This window comes from Myotis myotis, unplaced genomic scaffold (genome assembly GCF_014108235.1).
Source record: "Myotis myotis isolate mMyoMyo1 unplaced genomic scaffold, mMyoMyo1.p scaffold_m19_p_1, whole genome shotgun sequence".
NCBI classification, from domain to species: domain Eukaryota; kingdom Metazoa; phylum Chordata; class Mammalia; order Chiroptera; family Vespertilionidae; genus Myotis; species Myotis myotis.
In genome coordinates this window covers 186292461-186311204 of record NW_023416313.1, presented here as the reverse complement: position 1 = coordinate 186311204, position 18744 = coordinate 186292461, and the positions used below count along the sequence as shown (strand labels likewise).

The 18744-nt window shown below is 40.1% G+C and overlaps 1 protein-coding gene across 3 annotated transcripts in view; it reads left to right on the top strand.

The window, feature by feature from the left end:
* TXNDC16 (thioredoxin domain containing 16) overlaps positions 1-3499 on the top strand; it is a 95042-nt gene extending 91543 nt beyond the window's left edge. For all 3 annotated transcript variants that reach the window (XM_036307093.1, XM_036307086.1, XM_036307077.1), the window contains one exon: positions 3163-3499. In XM_036307093.1, the coding sequence (XP_036162986.1) occupies positions 3163-3350 (188 nt within the window). In that variant the 3' untranslated portion in view covers positions 3351-3499. The remainder of the gene's footprint in view (positions 1-3162) is intronic.
* The last annotated feature ends 15245 nt before the right edge of the window (positions 3500-18744 follow it).

Below are 18744 nucleotides of genomic sequence, written 5' to 3'. Positions count from 1 at the left end.
TAGGCAGTTTGACTAAATTATTATGTTTATGTAGCCTGTAGATGGTATTTTTATATTGAATCTAGAGGCCTGATGCACGAAATTCATTCAGCTGCCTCAACCCTTGCATTTCCTGCTGCCTCGCGGCCCTACCCACTGATCATTTTGGAAGGTTGTTCCACCGTCTGGTCTAATTAGCATATTAGCTATTTATTATAGAGGATATAATTCACATACCATAAATTTCCCCCTTTTAAAACCTACAATTCAGTGATATTTAGTATATTCACAAGGCTGTACAACTATTACTACTGTTGAATTCTATATTGTTGTCATCGCCCTAAAAGAAATCCTATTACCCATTAGCAATCACTCCCCATTCTTCCCTCCTTCCACCCCCTAACAACCACTAATTTGTCTTTATAGATTTTCCTATTCTGAAAGTTTCATACAAATGGAATAACTTATCATAAAATTTTAAGGATCATTCATGTTATGGCAAGAATCCATAGTTAATTCCTTTTTATGGATGAGTAATATTCCATTATTCTGACTGGGAATCGAACCAGCAACCTTTTGGTGCACAGGACAGTGCTCAACCAACTGAGCCACTCCAGCTGGGCATTCCACTGCAATTTGGATGAATGCCTTTGCCAATTCACTCTTTAAGGGGTTTCCATTATTTCTTTCTATCACTGTTCCTATTATTGAGTTATTTCTGCAGCCTCTGCAGCAAGGAAGAAGTACTTGTTTGTATTGGGTCCTGTCTTCTGTGCTGTCAGGGCCTGCTCTCCACTCTGTGGGAGAGGGATCTGAGATGGGGGTCTTGCATGACTCTGTTGTAATGATGCCACAGGTGTCTGCCTCACCTTAATTTCTTTGAAATTTTAGTTTGGATTTACACTTAACTTTGATCAAGTTCTCTGACCTTTTAAGGCTTTGACTTTCTCATCTATAAAACTGGGATAGTAATTATACTTACCTCATGGGGTTGTAAGGTTAAAATGGATAATGCCTGGTATGTTGTAAAGGCTCAATAGATGCTAGCTATTATTATCATTACTAGTTTGATAATAATGTATCTATTACCTATACATAATGAGAGTACAGTTTTATTTGCAGTTGAACAAATTAAGACTTTTGTAGTATTCCCTTAGCAAATAATTAGCAGAATTGTGATACCTGGTTTTAGATATTTTGTCATCTCAGACCACTAGGCTACAGTGTTTACTTTTTAAAATACTGCCAAATATGTGCTATGCTTTAAATTGAACTTTTCTTAAAGACACTTTAATGTCTTTAGTAAAGATATTTTATTTGCACCTTGCAAACTACAAATAGTTATTCTTATCTCTTATTCATTATATTCAAGAAAATATTATATCCATTTGTCACTTTTGTATCTGCTAACCTGGCAACAATAATTGGAAATTACAGGGGTAGCTTACATTTAATATCCTGCTAATGTTCCAGGTACTAGGATTTTATATAATTAAGTCCTATTGAACAAATTATATACCAATGAGTATAGATATACTTCATATGTGCAGATTTTTGTTTGAACTTTAATCCACTCTAGGAAATTAGAATTTAAATGAATTTCCTAAGCATTTAAATATATTTATTTGATTTATTAGAGATGCTTAAGTTTGTATCTTATGACATTTATTACTTTTGTCACATTGCTAATTTTTTCATCTAATATTCTTTCTTTCATTGGAATTTATTTCTAAAAGGTTTACTTGGCATATTTCCTTATATAGTTCATTTCTCAAAAGAGTATTTTAAATGGACCACTAAATTCTAAAATTGTTTTGCAGGATCTGTGTACTATATGGAGAAAAGATAGCTAATTTAGCTCATATATATCTTATCACATATATTATGATATCAAGCTCAAATCAGTTTTCCTCTTCTTTTTTCTTTTTCTTAAAAAATATATTTTATTGATTTTTTATAGAGAGGAAGGAAGAAGGATAGAGAGTCAGAAACATCGATGAGAGAGAAACATCGATCAGTTGCCTCCTGCACACTCCCTACTGGGGATGTGCCTGCAACCAAGGTACATGCCCTTAACCGGAATCAAACCCCGGACCCTTCAGTCTGCAGACAGACGCTCTATCCATTAAGCCAAACCGGTCAGGGCCAGTTTTTCTCTTCTAATGACCAATGTTTTAAAAGGAAGGAGACTTGACTTGGGGTGGTAAATACACAATACAATATACATGTGATGTATTATAAAATTGTATACCTGAAATCTATATAATTTTATTAACCAATATCACCCCAATAAATTCAATTTAAAAAATGATGCTAAGATTCACTATGACAAGCCCATCTAAGAATTATTCAATCCATCTGTCTATAGTACAGTTGATTCCATAACAACTTTTAATTATCACTGTCTATATTTATTTTTATAAAATGAAGTAGGTACAAAGGATGTTAAAAGCTTCAAAAGAGGAAAATGCTTTAAAATGTTAGGAAATCCTTGTCTAGATAAGAAGTAAATATGCACGTGCCAAAAATTTATTTTTGAATCATTCATAAGGAACAGTTCCAGTTCTTTGGAATAAAGACAGCGGTGGGTAGGGAAGCAAGAAACCTTTTCATTTTAACTTGTACCTATTGATGTGATAATCTCATAAACATATTACTGTTTTCTAAAACTTCAACAGGATTAACTGGCAGGGAGGTTATGAACCTTTTGTTTTCTTCCTAACTTTATTTACAATATTATAGTGTGCAAATATAAACAATAGAAATGGCTAGTAATGAGGAGTGTATCAAGTTTCTTAAACAATGTAGTAAAATAAGTAGTTTTGCTTAGGTAAGTAAAAGTGATAAAGTTTTCACTTCTACAAATATATTTTTAAAAATAAACCATTTTCTTGCCCTAGCTGATTTGGCTCAGTGGATAGAGCGTCAGCCTGCAGACTGAAAGACCCCAGGTTGGATTCTGGTCAAGGGCACATGCCCGGGGTTGCGGGCTCGATCCTCAGTAGGGGGCGTGCAAGAGGCAGCCGATCAATGATTCTCTCTCATCATTGATGTTCTATCTCCCTGTTCCTTCCTCTCTGAAATCAATAAAAATATATTTTAAGAAAACACTGTTTTTTAGTATATTTATGTGACTTTTTTGATCTGTTCATCGTTAACTCTTGATTGTATCTTTTTTTCTAGCAATTTTATCTGCTCAGGAATGGAAACCTCCTCTTCCTGCTTATGATTTTCTACGTATGATGGATGCTGCAGCATCTCAACATCCCACTAGGAAAGGTCCTGAGTATATGAAAGAAACTGACATTCAGGAAAATGATAAACAACCTGAAGATAAATCAGCAGTAAGAAAAGAACGGATTGAATTATAGGGAATAAAGCACTGGAATAGAAGTAATGTGTTTAAAGCAGAAAAATCAGTTAGGCATGATAAGAGTTATGATGTTCAAAAATGAGCTGATTCAATAGGGCTGTGGAAAGCTTTCCAAGATCTATTGGGCTTATTTAATAGACTTAAGAATTTATTTCATTAAAAAATAATACTAAATTATTTCAAATTTCTATAATATGAGCCGTATTTGTAATTTAGAATTTTCTAGTAGCCACATTAAAGTAAAAGCAAGCAGGTCAAATTATTTTTAATAATATATTCCATGAGAAAGTATACCCCAAATAGTTAATTTAACATAAAAATGAGATATTTTGCATCCTTTTTTTTCCATATCAAGTGCATATTGTATACTTAGTGCACGGCTCACTTTAGAGTAGCCACATTTCAAGTGCTCAGAAACAACATGTGGCTGGAAACTACTATATCGGACAGCTCTGCGCTAGACAAGAACTGGTATAATTAATTTACCTTAGTTCTAGCCTAATGTATTTTGAACTAAAATATAAATGTAACTCTAGTTTAATCACAGTTGACTCCACAGTAGGATCATACAGCTGGCAGTTGTATCTGTTTTGTTTTCATGATGTTAAAACTATAGTGTTTCTTAACCAGGGAGCAGTTTTGCCCCCAGCGGACTTTTGGCAATGTCGAGAGTCATTTTTGATTAAGGGTGTTACGGCATCTAGAGGGCAGAGGCCAGGGATGCTGCTAAATGCCCTATAATGCATTGGGCAGCCTTCCACAACAAAGAATTATCCTGCACAAATGTCAGTAGTGCCAAGATTAAGTAACCTTGTGTTAAACTAACCATAGCAGAGTGGGCTCTCTGAATTTTTTGGTTCTACTCAGTTACTGTGTTTGAAAAAATCTTGAATATTAGCTGGTCTTATTCTGATTATTATCTGGACACAACCTTATCTTATAAATTCTGTTTATAATATTTTTAAAAAGTAATAACCCTAAAAAGGACTCAGAGTGAGATATATATCACAATATAATATATATTGTGTTAGGTTTATTATATAGTCTATATAGAGAGAGGCATTCTATCTAATAAAAGACAAAAAGGGTAATTAACTGTACCTCCACCACGCTTCCAATTGGCTAATCAAGGCAATATGCAAATTAACTCTCAACAAAGATGGTGGTTAACTGCCAACAAAGATGGTGGCTAATTTGCATACTGTAGGGAGGGCGGGACAGCGCCATCCCAACTGTCCCGCTGCCATCCGGGCGTGCTATCTGCGACCCGGACAGTAGGTGGCCCATATGGGACCCAACCCAGGGCTGGTGGGTGCTAATGCACCGATCTGCCACCGGCCACGCCCACAACCGGCCCTCCCGCGGGGATCCGAGGATGGCGGGTGCTAAGGAACCGATCCGCCACCGGCCACACCCACAACTGGCTCTTCCGCGGGGATCCGTGGCTGGCAGGTGCTAATGCACCAGCCACTGGCTACACCCACAAACGGCCCTCCTGCAAGGATCCGTGGCTGGCAGGTGCTAATGCACCAGCCACTGGCTACACCCACAAACGGCCCTCCTGCAAGGATCTGTGGCTGGCAGGTGCTAATGCACGGATCAGCCACCGGCTACGCCCACAAACGGCCCTCGAGAGGGGATCCGTGGCTGGCAGGTGCTAATGTACCGATCAGCCACCGGCCACGCCCACAACCGGCCCTCCAGCGGGGATCTGTGGCTGGCGGGTGCGACCCCTGCGATCTGCCACCGGCCGCGCCCCCAACTGGCCCTCACTCGTTCGACCCAGGCGGCCGGGACAGCGTGGCTCCTCTGTCATCCCAGCTTCCTCATGACAGTTTTGGAAACTGACAGCAGGGAGGAGGAAGTCCCACCCCCACAGAATCATCCAGCATCAGCCATTAGTCACATAGCTCTCAGTGGCCTGACAGGCAGGACTCTCATTCACCTGTATCTCAGACTGTGTCAGTAGACAGGTAGTACTATGTCCAAAGAAAAACGGTTGATACAAGGTAGCTCTGCAGTCGAAAGATGTTAACGTTATCGACAGAAAATGTCTGCAGAGAAACATCCGTCTGATCTTGAAAGAAGGCGGCGTCTGCAACAGAATGTATCTGAAGAGCAGCTACTGGAAAAACGTCGCTCTGAAGCTGAAAAACAGAGGCGTCTTCGACAGAAAATGTCTAAAGACAAACGTGCCTTTGAAGTTGAAAGAAGGCGGTGGCGACGACAGAATATGTGTAGAGAACAGTCAACAACAAGTACTGCCAATACCAGTAGGAACTGCCTTCTCAGTGAAAATGGAGTAAATGAGGGTGCAATTCTCGAACATAGTTCTGGTGGAATGACTGTTCGATGTGAAATTTATCCCTAAATTTCTCGGATGAAAACCATCCGATGGGAAATTTACTCGATGTTGTAGCAAAGGGAAAGTCTGTCCAAATGATATACATTTTCCAGATTACCCAGCATATTTAAAAAGATTAATGACAAACGAAGATTCTGACAGTAAAAATTTTATGGAAAATATTCGATCCATAAATAGTTCTTTTGCTTTTGCTTCCATGGGTGCTAATATTGCATTGCCATCAGGATATGGGCCATACTGTTTTAGAATACACGGACAAGTTTATCACTGTACTGGAACTTTACACCCTTCAGATGGTGTTTCTCGGAAGTTTGCTCAACTCTATATTTTGGATACAGCTGAAGCTACAAGTAAAAGATTAGCAATGTCAGAAAACCAGGGCTGCTCAGAAAGACTCATGATCAACATCAACAACCTCATGCATGAAATCAATGAATTAACAAAATCGTACAAGATGCTACATGAGGTAGAAAAGGAAGCCCAATCTGAAGCAGCAGCAAAAGGTATTGCTCCCACAGAGGTAACAATGGCAATTAAATATGATCGCAACAGTGACCCAGGTAGATATAATTCTCCCCGTGTAACCAAAGTTGCTGTCATATTCAGAAACAAAGATGGAGAACCTCCTTTTGAAAGGGACTTGCTCATTCATTGTAAACCAGATCCTAATATCCAAGTGCCACTAAAATGAAACAAATCAGTATCCTGTTTCCTACATTAGATGCAATGACATATCCTATTCTTTTCCACATGGTGGAAAAGGCTGGGGAACAGCTGTTGCATGAAGACTCAGACAACAGTGTAGTCGACTATAATACTAGACAAAATGTAAGGACACGAGTCACCCAAATGCAGTATTATGGATTTTATCTCTCTGTGCGGGACACGTTCAATCCTATTTTAAATGCAGGAAAATTAACTCAACAGTTTATCGTGCGTGGATTCATATTTAAAAATGGAGGCCAATCGGATAAACTTCATCAAAGCAAACCAATCTAAGTTGAGAGTTGAAAAATATAGTGGTTTGATGGATTATCTCAAATTTAGATCTGAAAATGATAATGTGCCGATTGGTAAAATGATAATACTTCCATCATCTTTTGAGGGTAGTCCCAGAAATATGCAGCAGCGATATCAGGATGCTATGGCAATTATAACGAAGTATGGCAAGCCCAATTTATTCATAACCATGACATGCAACCCCAAATGGGCAGATATTACAAACAATTTACAACGCTGGCAAAAAGTTGAAAACAGGCCTGACTTGGTAACCAGAGTTTTTAATATTAAGCTGAACGCTCTTTTAAATGATATCTGTAAATTCCATTTATTTGGCAAAGTAATAGCTAAAATTCATGTCATTGAATTTCAGAAATGCGGACTGCCTCACACTCACATATTATTGATATTAGATAATGAGTCCAAATTATGTTCAGAAGATGACATTGACCGTATAGTTAAGGCAGAAATTCCAGATGAGAACCAGTGTCCTCGACTTTTTCAAATTGTAAAATCAAATATGGTACATGGACCATGTAGAATGCAAAATCCCAGTAGTCCATGTATGGAAAATGGAAAATGTTCAAAGGGATATCCGAAAGAATTTCAAAATGTGACCATTGGAAATATTGATATATATTCCAAATACAAATGAAGATCTGGTAGCACCATTTCTATTGGAAATAAAATTTTTGATAATACTTGGATTGTCCCTTATAACTCATATTTGTGCATCAAGTATAACTGTAATATAAATGTTGAAGTCTGTGCATCAATTAGAAGTGTCAAATATCTATTTAAATACATCTATAAAGGGCACGACTGTGCAAATATTCAAATTTCTGAAAAAAATATTATCAATCATGACGAAGTACAGGACTTCATTGACTCCAGGTATGTGAGCGCTCCTGAGGCTGTTTGGAGACTTTTTGGAATGCGAATGCATGACCAATCTCATGCAATCATAAGATTAGCTATTCATTTGCCAAATGATCAGAATTTATATTTTCATGCAGACGATTTTGCTGAAGTTTTACATAGGGCTAAAAGGCATAACTTGACTTTGATGGCTTGGTTCTTATTGAATAGAGAAGACTCTGATGCATATAATTATTATTATTGGGAGATTCCACAGCATTATGTGTTTAATAATTCTTTGTGGACAAAACGCCGAAAGGGTGGGAATAAAGTATTAGGTAGACTGTTCACTGTGAACTTTAGAGAACCAGAACGATATTACCTTAGACTTTTGCTTCTGCATGTAAAAGGTGCGGTAAGTTTTGAGGATCTACGAACTGTAGGAGGTTAACTTAAGATACATTTGTGAAGCTGCTAAACACCGGGGATTATTACTTGATGACACTATCTGGAAAGATATGATTGACGATGCAATCATCCTTAATATGCCCAAACAACTACGGCAACTTTTTGTATATATATGTGTGTTTGGATGTCCTGCTGCTGCAGACAAATTATGGGATGAGAATAAATCTCATTTTATTGGAGATTTCTGTTGGAAATTACACCGAAGAGAAGATGCCTGTGTAAACTGTGAAACACATGCCCTTAACGAAATTCAGGAGGTATTCACACTGCATGGAATGAAATGTTCACGTTTCAAACTTCCGGACTATCCTTTATTAATGAATGCAAATACATGTGATCAATTGTATGAGCAACAAAGGGCAGAGGTTTTGATAAATTCTCTGAATGATGAACAGTTGGCAACCTTTAAGACTATAACTTCAGCCATCAAAGATCAAACTACACCCCAAATGCTTTTTCTTGGATGGTCCAGGTGGTAGTGGAAAAACATATCTGTATAAAGTTTTAACACATTATATTAGAGGTCGTGGTGGTACTGTTTTACCCACAGTGTCTACAGGAATTGCTGCAAATTTACTTCTTGGTGGAAGAACCTTTCATTCCCAATATAAATTACCAATTCCATTAAATGAAACTTCAATTTCTAGACTCGATATAAACAGTGAAGTTGCTAAAACTATTAAAAAGGTCCAACTTCTCATTATTGATGAATGCACCATGGCATCCAGTCATGCTATAAGCGCCATAGATTACTAAGAGAAATTATGAATTTGAATGTTGCATGTGGTGGGAAAGTTCTCCTTCTCGGAGGGGATTTTCGACAATGTCTCAGTTTTGTACCGCATGCTATGCGAGCGACCATAGTACAAACAAGTTTAAAGTACTGCAATGTTTGGGGATGTTTCAGAAAGTTGTCTCTTACAACAAATATGAGATCAGAGGATTTTGCTTATAGTGAATGGTTACTAAAACTTGGGGATGGCAAACTTGATAGCAGTTTTCATTTAAGAACGGATATTATTGAAATCCCCCATGAAATGATTTGTAGCGGATCTATTATTAAAGCCACATTTGGAAATAGTATATCTATAGATAATATTAAAAAAATATCTAAACATGCAATTCTTTGTCCAAAAAATGAGCATGTTCAAAACTTAAATGAAGAAATTTTGGATATACTTGATGGAGAGTTTCACACATATTTGAGTGATGATTTCATTGACTCAACAGATGATGCTGAAAAGGAAAATTTTCCCATCGAATTTCTCAATAGTATTACTCCTTCAGGAATACCATGTCATAAATTAAAATTGAAAGTGGGTGCAATCATTATGCTATTGAGAAATCTCAATAGTAAATGGGGTCTTTGTAATGGTACCAGATTTATTATCAAAAGATTACTACTTAACATTATCAAAGCTGAAGTGTTAACCGGATCTGCAGAGGGAGAGGTTGTTCTGATTCCAAGAATTGATTTGTCTCCATCTGACACTGGTCTCTCATTTAAATTAATTCGATGACAGTTTCCTGTGATGCCAGCATTTGCAGTGACTATTAATAAATCACACGGACAAACTCTAGACAGAGTAGGAATATTCCTACCTGAACCCGTTTTCGCACATGGTCAATTATATGTTGCTTTCTCTCGAGTTCGAAATGTGTGTGATGTTAAAATTAAAGTTGTAAATACTTTATCCCAAGGGAAATTAGTCAAGCACTCTGAAAGTGTTTTTACTCTTAATGTGGTATACAGGGAGATATTAGAATAAGTTTAATCACTTTATCAGTCATTATTTGCATCAGTGTTGTTTCTATATCATGAGTTTGTTATATCATTTTATTATTGTTTATTAATAAAATTATGTATTTTCATATACATTGTACTCATTTCTTTTTATCTCTCACACTTTTATTATAGAGAAAGGGCAACTAGCAATATTAAGGTATTTCCTCTAATTAATTCCCTTTCAATGTGCATGAATTTCATGCACCACTAGTATTATATAATAGAATATATGACAGTTGTTACATATAATGTAATTCTCATAGATATAAAATATATCTGTAAAAGAATCTTTTGTTTTTTACTTTTATAAATAAACTTTTTTTTATTGATAGTATTAGAGATATCTCCCCTTTTCCTCCTCTTTATCCCCATTCTCCCAGCCCTACCCGCCCCCATGTCTTTACTACCCTATTTCCCATGTCCATGGGCTATGCCTATAAGTATGTAAGTTCTTTGGTTTATCTCTTCTCATCCCCCCCCCACCCCCACATCGAGGTATGTCAGTTTGCTCCATGCCTCCATGCTTCGGGTCTTCTTTTGTTGGTCAATTCATTCTCATTAAATCCCACAAATAAGTGATATCATGTTATATTTGTCTTTCTCAGATTGGCTTATTTCACTTATCATAATATTTTCCAGGTCCATCCATGCTGTCCCAAAGGGTAAGAGATCCCTCTTTATTACAGCTGCATAGTATTCCATTGTGTAAATGTCCCACAGTTTTTTAAATCCATTTATCTTCTGATGGGCACTTGGGCTATTTCCAAATCTTAGCTATTGTAAATAATGCTTGTGAACATAGGGGTGCATATATTCTTTCTGATTGGAATTTTGGGGGTTTTAGGATATATTCCCCGAAGTGGAATTGCTGGGTCAATCTCTCTTAACCTTCTTTTATTTCTACATAAATTGCTAAATCTCAGATTAAATAGGAGTTAACATTTTGTCATTCTCCTCCAAAAAAATAAATAAATAAAAGAGGCTTCCTCATCTGAACCCTGTGTGAAATCTACCCTTGTAAGCTATCCTCTGAGGAAATCAAGTGGTCTCCCTAGGTCATTGGACCTCTTTTATATAATGAGAGGGTGAGATTAACCAAAAAAAAAAATTTTTCATTCCAACAGCACTTTTTGGGCTTATCTGTTTGTAGCAGTAGTTCGCCTCAATTTTGCTCTGTGCATTTTTTGAGACATTTGTTGAGACCATCCTATTTGGTGCTCCACTGTATTTCTCATTATACTACATACTTGGTATATCTTGTGCTTGAAATTTTCTACACATATGGTTTACCTAGTACAAATGACTTTCATAACTGGAATTTTTTAAAAAATCACAAACAGCTCAATTTCAATGAATGCATAAATTTTATTGTAACAGGTCATGTGCTACTCTCAGTACCTCCTCCTCAATTTTTCTCCTGTAGCATGTAATGTATATTATTTCAGTTAATTCTCTCCCTCCCTCCCTCCCTCTCTCTCTCTTTTTTGTTAATCTTCACCTGAGGATATTTTTTCCATTGATTTTTAGAGAGAGAAGGGAGGGGGAGAGAGAAACATCAGTGTGAGAGAGACATGTCTATTGGTTGCCTCCCGCACGCACCCTGACTGGGACTGTGGATTGAGCCTGCAACCGAGGTACGTGCCCTTAACTGGAATCAAGCCCTTGACTGTCCACTCCGTGGGCCAATGCTCTAACGACTGAACAAACTGGCTAGGACTTGTTTTTATTTCTAATATGGGAGATATGAGATAAACTCTGAATATAGGTTGTAATAATAAAACATTGTCAGCCTAACCCTTAGAAAATGCTTATAACTTAAAAGCACGAAGAAACAGGAAATCGGTTAGTCACTGTAGTAAAGCCAACATTTTTGACAGTTATTAATACATGGTTTTAAAATATATCTTTTAAAAGTATATGGATTTCAGTTTACTTTCATATTCTCTACATATACCCTGTATCTGTTGGTTTTCTTTGGTTGCAAGCAACACAGATTCAATCCTGGTTAATTTAAGCAAAATGGCAATACAGTCATCTCTTGGTGTCTGAGAGGCATTGGTTCTATTACCCCTCCCTTCAAATACTAAAATCTGAGGATGCTCAGGTCCCATATGTAAAATGGCATAGCATTTGCATATGACTTATATTTGCATATAACTTATATTTGCATATAGGCTACAGCACGGTGTGCCTACACATCACTTCACGTCATCATGTGGATTCAGTGTAGTGCTTAGTGTATAGCAAACACAGTTTTGTGTTTTGGAACTTTCTGGGGTTTTTAAAAAGATAATTTTGATTCATGGTTGGTTGACTACATGGATGCAATATCCATGGATATGGAGGGCCGACTGTATTGGGTAATTAACGGAATTAGAAGGAAATTTAAGTAAAGATAGGAACCAAGGATCTATGTAGCAGGAACTTAACAGCTCAGTGTTGAATTAGTTCCAAATATTTTTCTAATCCTCTCTGATTCAGGGAGTCCTGTGAAAGTTGGTTAGGGGAAGAGTAAGCAGACTTCCACAATGTAGAAGAGGTAAGTTTCACAAAAGAAATCTAGATTCTGTTTACCAGAAAAAGTGAGAATGAATGTGAAGGGGAGGAAAAGGTGTGACTGTGGAGAGGTTGTCCTTACAACACCACTTGCTGTTCTTCCATCTGTCCTTCATATCCTTTCAGGTCTTCCTGTCACATCCTCCTGTCCATTTTTGAGAGCTTCAAGAGCCCTGTCTCTTCGCCCAAGTACTTGTAGTTTTCCTGTATGTTCCCTAATCCTCTAAAAGACTTGTTGGCCAGTGCATACGTACATTTCTCATAATATCTCGTCACTCACCAGTCAAATTCTTTGTCTCTCCTGCCACACCTGCTGGAAGGTAAACATCCTTGGGCCATTGCTTCCAGTGCTTGCGTTGAAATTTTCCATGAGCTGTTTTTTCAAAAGTCCTGGAGTTCATCCCTCAAGCTATGCTTCTTTAACAGCTAATTAAACATGTTTATATGCTGAAAAATAAGAGTTTACAGATCAGTAAGTGCCTATCTTTGGTAATAGAAAATAATCAAATAGTAGGTATATCTTGGGAGCTATGCTTCCACTTAAGATGTAGAAAGCTGCAAGAGAATGTTACTCCCACCCTAACAACAAGAAAAAAATAATAACTTTTCTTATACCCATCAGAGAAGGCAACCAAAGGAACTGAAGTCAGAGTGATAAGCCCTTTTAAAGAAAGACAGGAGATATGAACCATCCCACCTTTGGCAGAGTATCGGGAGGCTGCCAGTAAAGCAAGTAAGGGAAAATTATTAGTAGTTTAAGCTTTTACCCGACCTGCCAATTATGTTAGCTTCCAGATTCCTGAATCAGAGACAGAGGACTTAATTACTCACTGTAATAGCATATCCCAGAGTGTCACTATTTGTATTGGTTCCCTGACTGCAGCCCACACTGGATTGCGTTATAGGGAAGGAACCCTGAGAGCTCAGGGAACCTAAATATTTGATAATGGGTATTATGCATGTGTGCCCTTTGCTCTGAGGGAGACATATTTATTATAGTAGGGAGTAATCAAAACTGTCTCTCTTCTAGAGAGAGATGGCATTTTCTCTTCTAGAGAGAGATGGTTGAAAAGATAGTCCAGAACACAGGCAGTCTGTCAGGGCCTCTATTCACAGATCATGCCAGGAACACGAGAGACCCAGGAAGAGCTGTCTCCCAACAGAAATCAGCTAAAATTTTAAATAATTCTTTAAAGGCCAAGTGTGGACTAAAAAATACGAGCGTAGAATGAATGGGAGTCCTGACATGATAGTAGTTCACGTTCACTCAGAAGTTCCTTTCCACCAGCAACTGCAGCATGTGAATGAGAGTGATTGGGGCAGGAGCCTGGCAGGAAGAGGTTCCTCGGTGACACAGACATGCAGGTAGTGGTAGATAGAATGATACTGGGTGGCAGATGTGAAACACTGTCTACTTCCTCAGATGTTTCCTGCTGTGTGAGTAAGAGCGTTAGCCTCTGTAGAAGAGAGTGCAAACCTTCCTGCCTCCAAGTTCCACTGCCTGTGGTGGAGGAATAAATGTAAAAACCTTTTGCCCCTGGGAGAGACAGAAAACCTTGGGCCCAGGATTCTGTACCAATACCAGAGATCTGTAATTACTGAGAGAAGTGCAAGAACATTTCTCCTGTTCAAACCTTTAAGAAGTGGCCATGTTTCGTTGCCATGGGGGAGGAGGTAGAAATTCTGAGGCCTCACCCTAGCCCTCAGGTGCACCGCCCTACCTACGCCTGAGAATACACAAGGAAAACTAAGAATTTCTGCCTCCACCCATCTCATCAGCTCAGTATCAGATAACAAACAAGAGCCATTTACCGCTTTGGGAAGGCACAAAACTGTAAATGACTCAGGTAAGCAGGATTTGCTAAAAGCTGAGGGAGGAGCAGGAAAACAAACCCTCTCGCACCCAGGTCCTAGTCTAAATACAGGGTAATAGCAGCCATCCCTGGAGGAACATGCAGACTGTGGTGCACCAAAGGTAAAAGTAACAACAAAATCTAAGCCTGTTTTTACTAGATTTACTCAGTCCTCCACATGGCCAGGGGTAAATATTATTTATCTGTCTCTACTATTCTCCATAAACTGCAGCATTCAATCTAAAATCTTGACTTTAAAAAAAAAAAAATAACAGAAAGCAGTCCATTGCCAAGAGATGAAACAAATGATAGAATAAAACTCAGAAATGTCCCAGATATTGAACTATGGGACAAAAACTTTAAAATAACTATGATTAAAGTGTTAAAGGAATTAGTGGAAAAGGTGGGCAGCCTACTGAAAGGGCGAGGACTACGCCCTCCACCTTGCCCCAGGGTAAGGGCTACGCCCTCCACCTTGCCCCAGGGTAAGGGCTATGCCCTTCATCTTAACTTGGCCATGTGCTCAGCAAGCTTCTTCCCGGAAGATAGTCAAGGGAAGTGCACGCCATCACTATGACCACATCCTGCGTACTCACGCCTGGCCAATCGGCAGGGCCCACAGTCCTTTCTCCTCCCCTTACCCTAAACCCCTATAAAACCTCTCTCCACACAGAGTTTTCTCTCTCTCGGCCATTGGAGCTTACCGTTGCATTGGTGAGTGTGGCAGGGGAGCCAAACCTAGGTTTGAAATGAATGACTCTTTGCTTTTGCATCGGACTCGCTGGCTCCCTGTGGGTTCTTGGGAATCATGAAATCTGGGCACAACATTTGGGGGCTTGTCCGGGATTCCCAAGACCATCGAGGGACCCCCGATCCGAAGAGTCTGACTGACCGCGGTATGTGTGTGTCGTTGTATGTTCTGTTCAGTGTGAGCTCGTTTCTGGAATCTGTAATTGCCTGAGGGGTCTAGGCAGACGCGCCGTGAACGACCACAGGCGGGGGAGAGTTGGAAGACGTTCCGCTCCCCAGGAGGGATGGATATGCCCCTCGCGGATTTGAGACGAGGCAGGTCGCTCCTGCCGGTTTGGCGTAAGGCCAACGTCTAGTTGCTTCCATGGAGTTGGAAGCCTGTATTTTCGGGCCCTGTTTAGTGTTCTGTGTTTGTACTGGACGGATGGTATGGGATGGACTCAGACTGCTCCGTTGGGTATTGTGATTGATCATTTCAAGGAGATTGGGGGAGGCTTTAGAGCTCCCTCAGGAGTTGGGAAGTTGTTAGGAATTGAATGGATTGTTTAAAGTCTGAATGAATGTCTGGTGAAAGTGTGGGAGTGTGGAGGGAGGGGAATTGCCCTCCCCCCTCCTTTGTGTGGTGGTCGGGCGGCCGCCTGAGTGAGGGTCTGTGGAAACAGGTCACCCCCTCCCCAAGTAAATGCGTCTGGGACTTCTGTGCACGTGTTAGGAGAAAAGCTGGCTTAAAACTAATGTGCGCACCGTCCGTTTTTGGATAGGGTTTTGGGCTAGCGTATTTAATTTGCTACCTAAGATTTTAAAAAGTTCTGCAATATAATGTTGGCCATCTATCTTTTAGGGGTTTTGGTTTGCTCTTCCCTTGTTTATTGTGAGAATGAGGAAATCATCTTTTCTGTCAGAGAACAGTTTAGAGCGCCACAATGTTGAGCTGCCTGACTTGGCAGCCGCCATGTTGGCCGCATGGCATGCCGTGCTCCTGGGGGCCGCCATCTTGGAACAGCAGGCCCCTCCCTCTGACTTAGTCAATCACAAAAGGAATGTCTGCTCACTGAGGCAGGATGGGATTTCAGGGGTGGAGTTTTAAGGCGGAGTTTTACTAAGGAAATGCAGATGGGGCAGAAAGTGTGCCTGCCTCCCAGATTTATTTAATACTAAATTAGCAATCATGGTCTTAATATAATTTTAGTGGTATGATAGACCAATGTTTTGAGCAGTTGGCTTTATAAGGGCCGACAATAGAGCTTGTATTTCTTAAAGGGCTTGTAGATAGAGAATTGAAAAGCTTTTACAAATTCATAAATGCATCCAGGATTTCTGTGCACATGTAAAGGAAAAGGCCAGTTTAAAAACGAGTGCGCATAGTTTTGAGCTGAACTTGACCTTTTGCTGTGTACAGAATAAAAACCCGAGACTGTTTTGGCCTTAATAGTTATGGGTTTGCTTCTTGAATTCCCCAGCAGGAAAATTGTGACCATTTTGAAATTTAGCAGCTATGCCAGGATAGCAGTAACCCAATTTCTAAAGTAAAGTACAATTATTTCAGGTAGAAACTGTGGTTTAAAAGTTCTAGCTACCTGGAAAGCATGGCCTTGGTATGATGGGAGGAAAAAGAAATGTTAAATGGATGGTAGACCAGTGAGCTGGGACTGGTCACTGATGGTGGATTGTGAAAAGGGCTGGACGTGGCCTAACTTCTCCTTCCTTGGTACCCCTGAAACGTCTGAGGGTACTTCTGGCCTTGGTTTTCCAATGTGTTAAATCTGTCGATTTTGTTGTTTCGCCGAAATCCTCTTGAAGGACATTGAATGGTTCTTTCCTTCCTCTTTAACTTTTGGGGGATTGTGTGAATGGATTACTGATGTAGATTATCAAGAATCTCTAAGGTACTTGTCCTGTATCTGGAGGAATGGCTTCTAGATGGTATTCACCGTCTCTGGGACTTCCGGAGGGAAGTCAAAGCTCGGACTGGCTAAGGGTTCGAATCTGGCCTATCTTTTAAAAAGGTAGAAAAGAAGCATTCCTAAGCAGTTTTCTACTGCCTCTGTTTAGGGACTTGTTCTGTATCTCGACACAAGTGAAACTGATTTGTTGGTATTTTGTGGTATAAATGTGGCATGTACCTCGAAGTTCTTAATGGGGAATGTATCTAGTTATCGTGCCTATTTAGTCTTGATTTCCTTGTTCAATATGAGTACCGTTTCTATCTGGATGAGACATAGGTCAAGAATCCTGTCCTGGGATGTGGGAAAGGGAGGCCCCCACATCTGTTCCTGTCAGGCCCCCATCAGGGGACTTGGGTGGTGTTCCTGTTATCTGCTCAAGATCCCAAGACTGTAAAGGTACTTGTTCACTGAAAGGGTGTAAGTGTAAGTATTTATTTGATGTTTGTATGTCTACTTGGGTATAATTATTTGTTCATGTAAGTGTGGAAGTCTGTGGGAAAAAAAAGGCACACGCTTGCCCCAAGAGCGCTTGCTCTCTGTCAGAGGTGGAATCTGCCCGCCTAACTAGTAAACATCTCTGTCTGTTTGTTTGCTGGGAACTTTGATTTGCTCTGGGTTGGGATTTTGGAATTCTGGGGTAGATTTAAAAGGTATTTGTGGCTTTTCTAGTCTGATGGGGACATTTAAGGGTGGGGCTCACAGTTCCTCAGGGCAGAGATTCCATGTGCCCTTCCCCCTGCCTGTGCTGAATTAAATAATACAGGCCAGTGTTATTTGGCTTGCTGGTTAAAGGAAGACAATGGGCCTTAGAATCTGTAAAGGTGAGCAGGAATGAAGCTGGTCAAATGTACTGCAAGGGTTTGGTACCTGTTGCTGCTAGCAAAGGAGGGGCTGATACCCACTTCTAACGCACTCCCTTGAATGAGGCCTGGTTGCTGCTCTGCCACAAAGGGAACTGATAGAAAGGCCAAAAAAAGCAGATGGCTGTAGCTGATAAACAGTGTTACCTAGAAGCCATCAGGACTTTGAAGTTCTCCAAGAGAGGAGGAATCTGACTCGGAGACTGGCGAGGACTGGGTGGCTTTTCTTTAACAATCTCTTTCCTTGAGAGGGCTCCAAAGGGTGCACGAGGACATTTGGCCGCGCCTCCGCACCATCTACGAGACCAGCCCAACCCCAACTCCTCATTAGCACAGACCAGGAGATTGGGTCCACGTCAGAAGGCACCACCAGGAGATCCTAGAGCCACGTTGGAAGGGTCCCTACACTGTGGTGCTGACGACCCCCACCGCTCTCAAGGTAGACGGCATCGCGACCTGGGTCCATCCGGAAAGACTTCATCACCAAATGGAGCATCGATCGAGATCAACGCAACCCGCTCAAGCTCAAGCTACGGCGTGCTCGACCTGCCTGATGCCGGTAACATGACTTGGGATCACTCCTGTCACCAGGAGCCCCCACAATACTGTGTAATAATGCCTGCATCTTCATGGACATGGATCCAAAGAGACAAGGACAATTTATGGGATCACATGTTTAGTAGCAGAAGATTTGGCTGCCTGAAGCAGCCATGATGCCAATATTATGTTTCATTGTATTGATATGTTATATTAACCTTTGATTCTTTTGCAGGTTTGAATGTATGTTGGCTGTCCTGGAAGGGAGCTGTGTGGGGTGACCCCCAAAAGTAAAGGGTGCCTAGCTGCCAAGAGGGCAGGTGCCCAGCTGGGCAAGGAAGGGTGCCCATCAGGTTTTGGTCTCTGTTGAGAGACAGCTAACAGTTGGCAGCCTGTAATACTACTGTCTTGCAG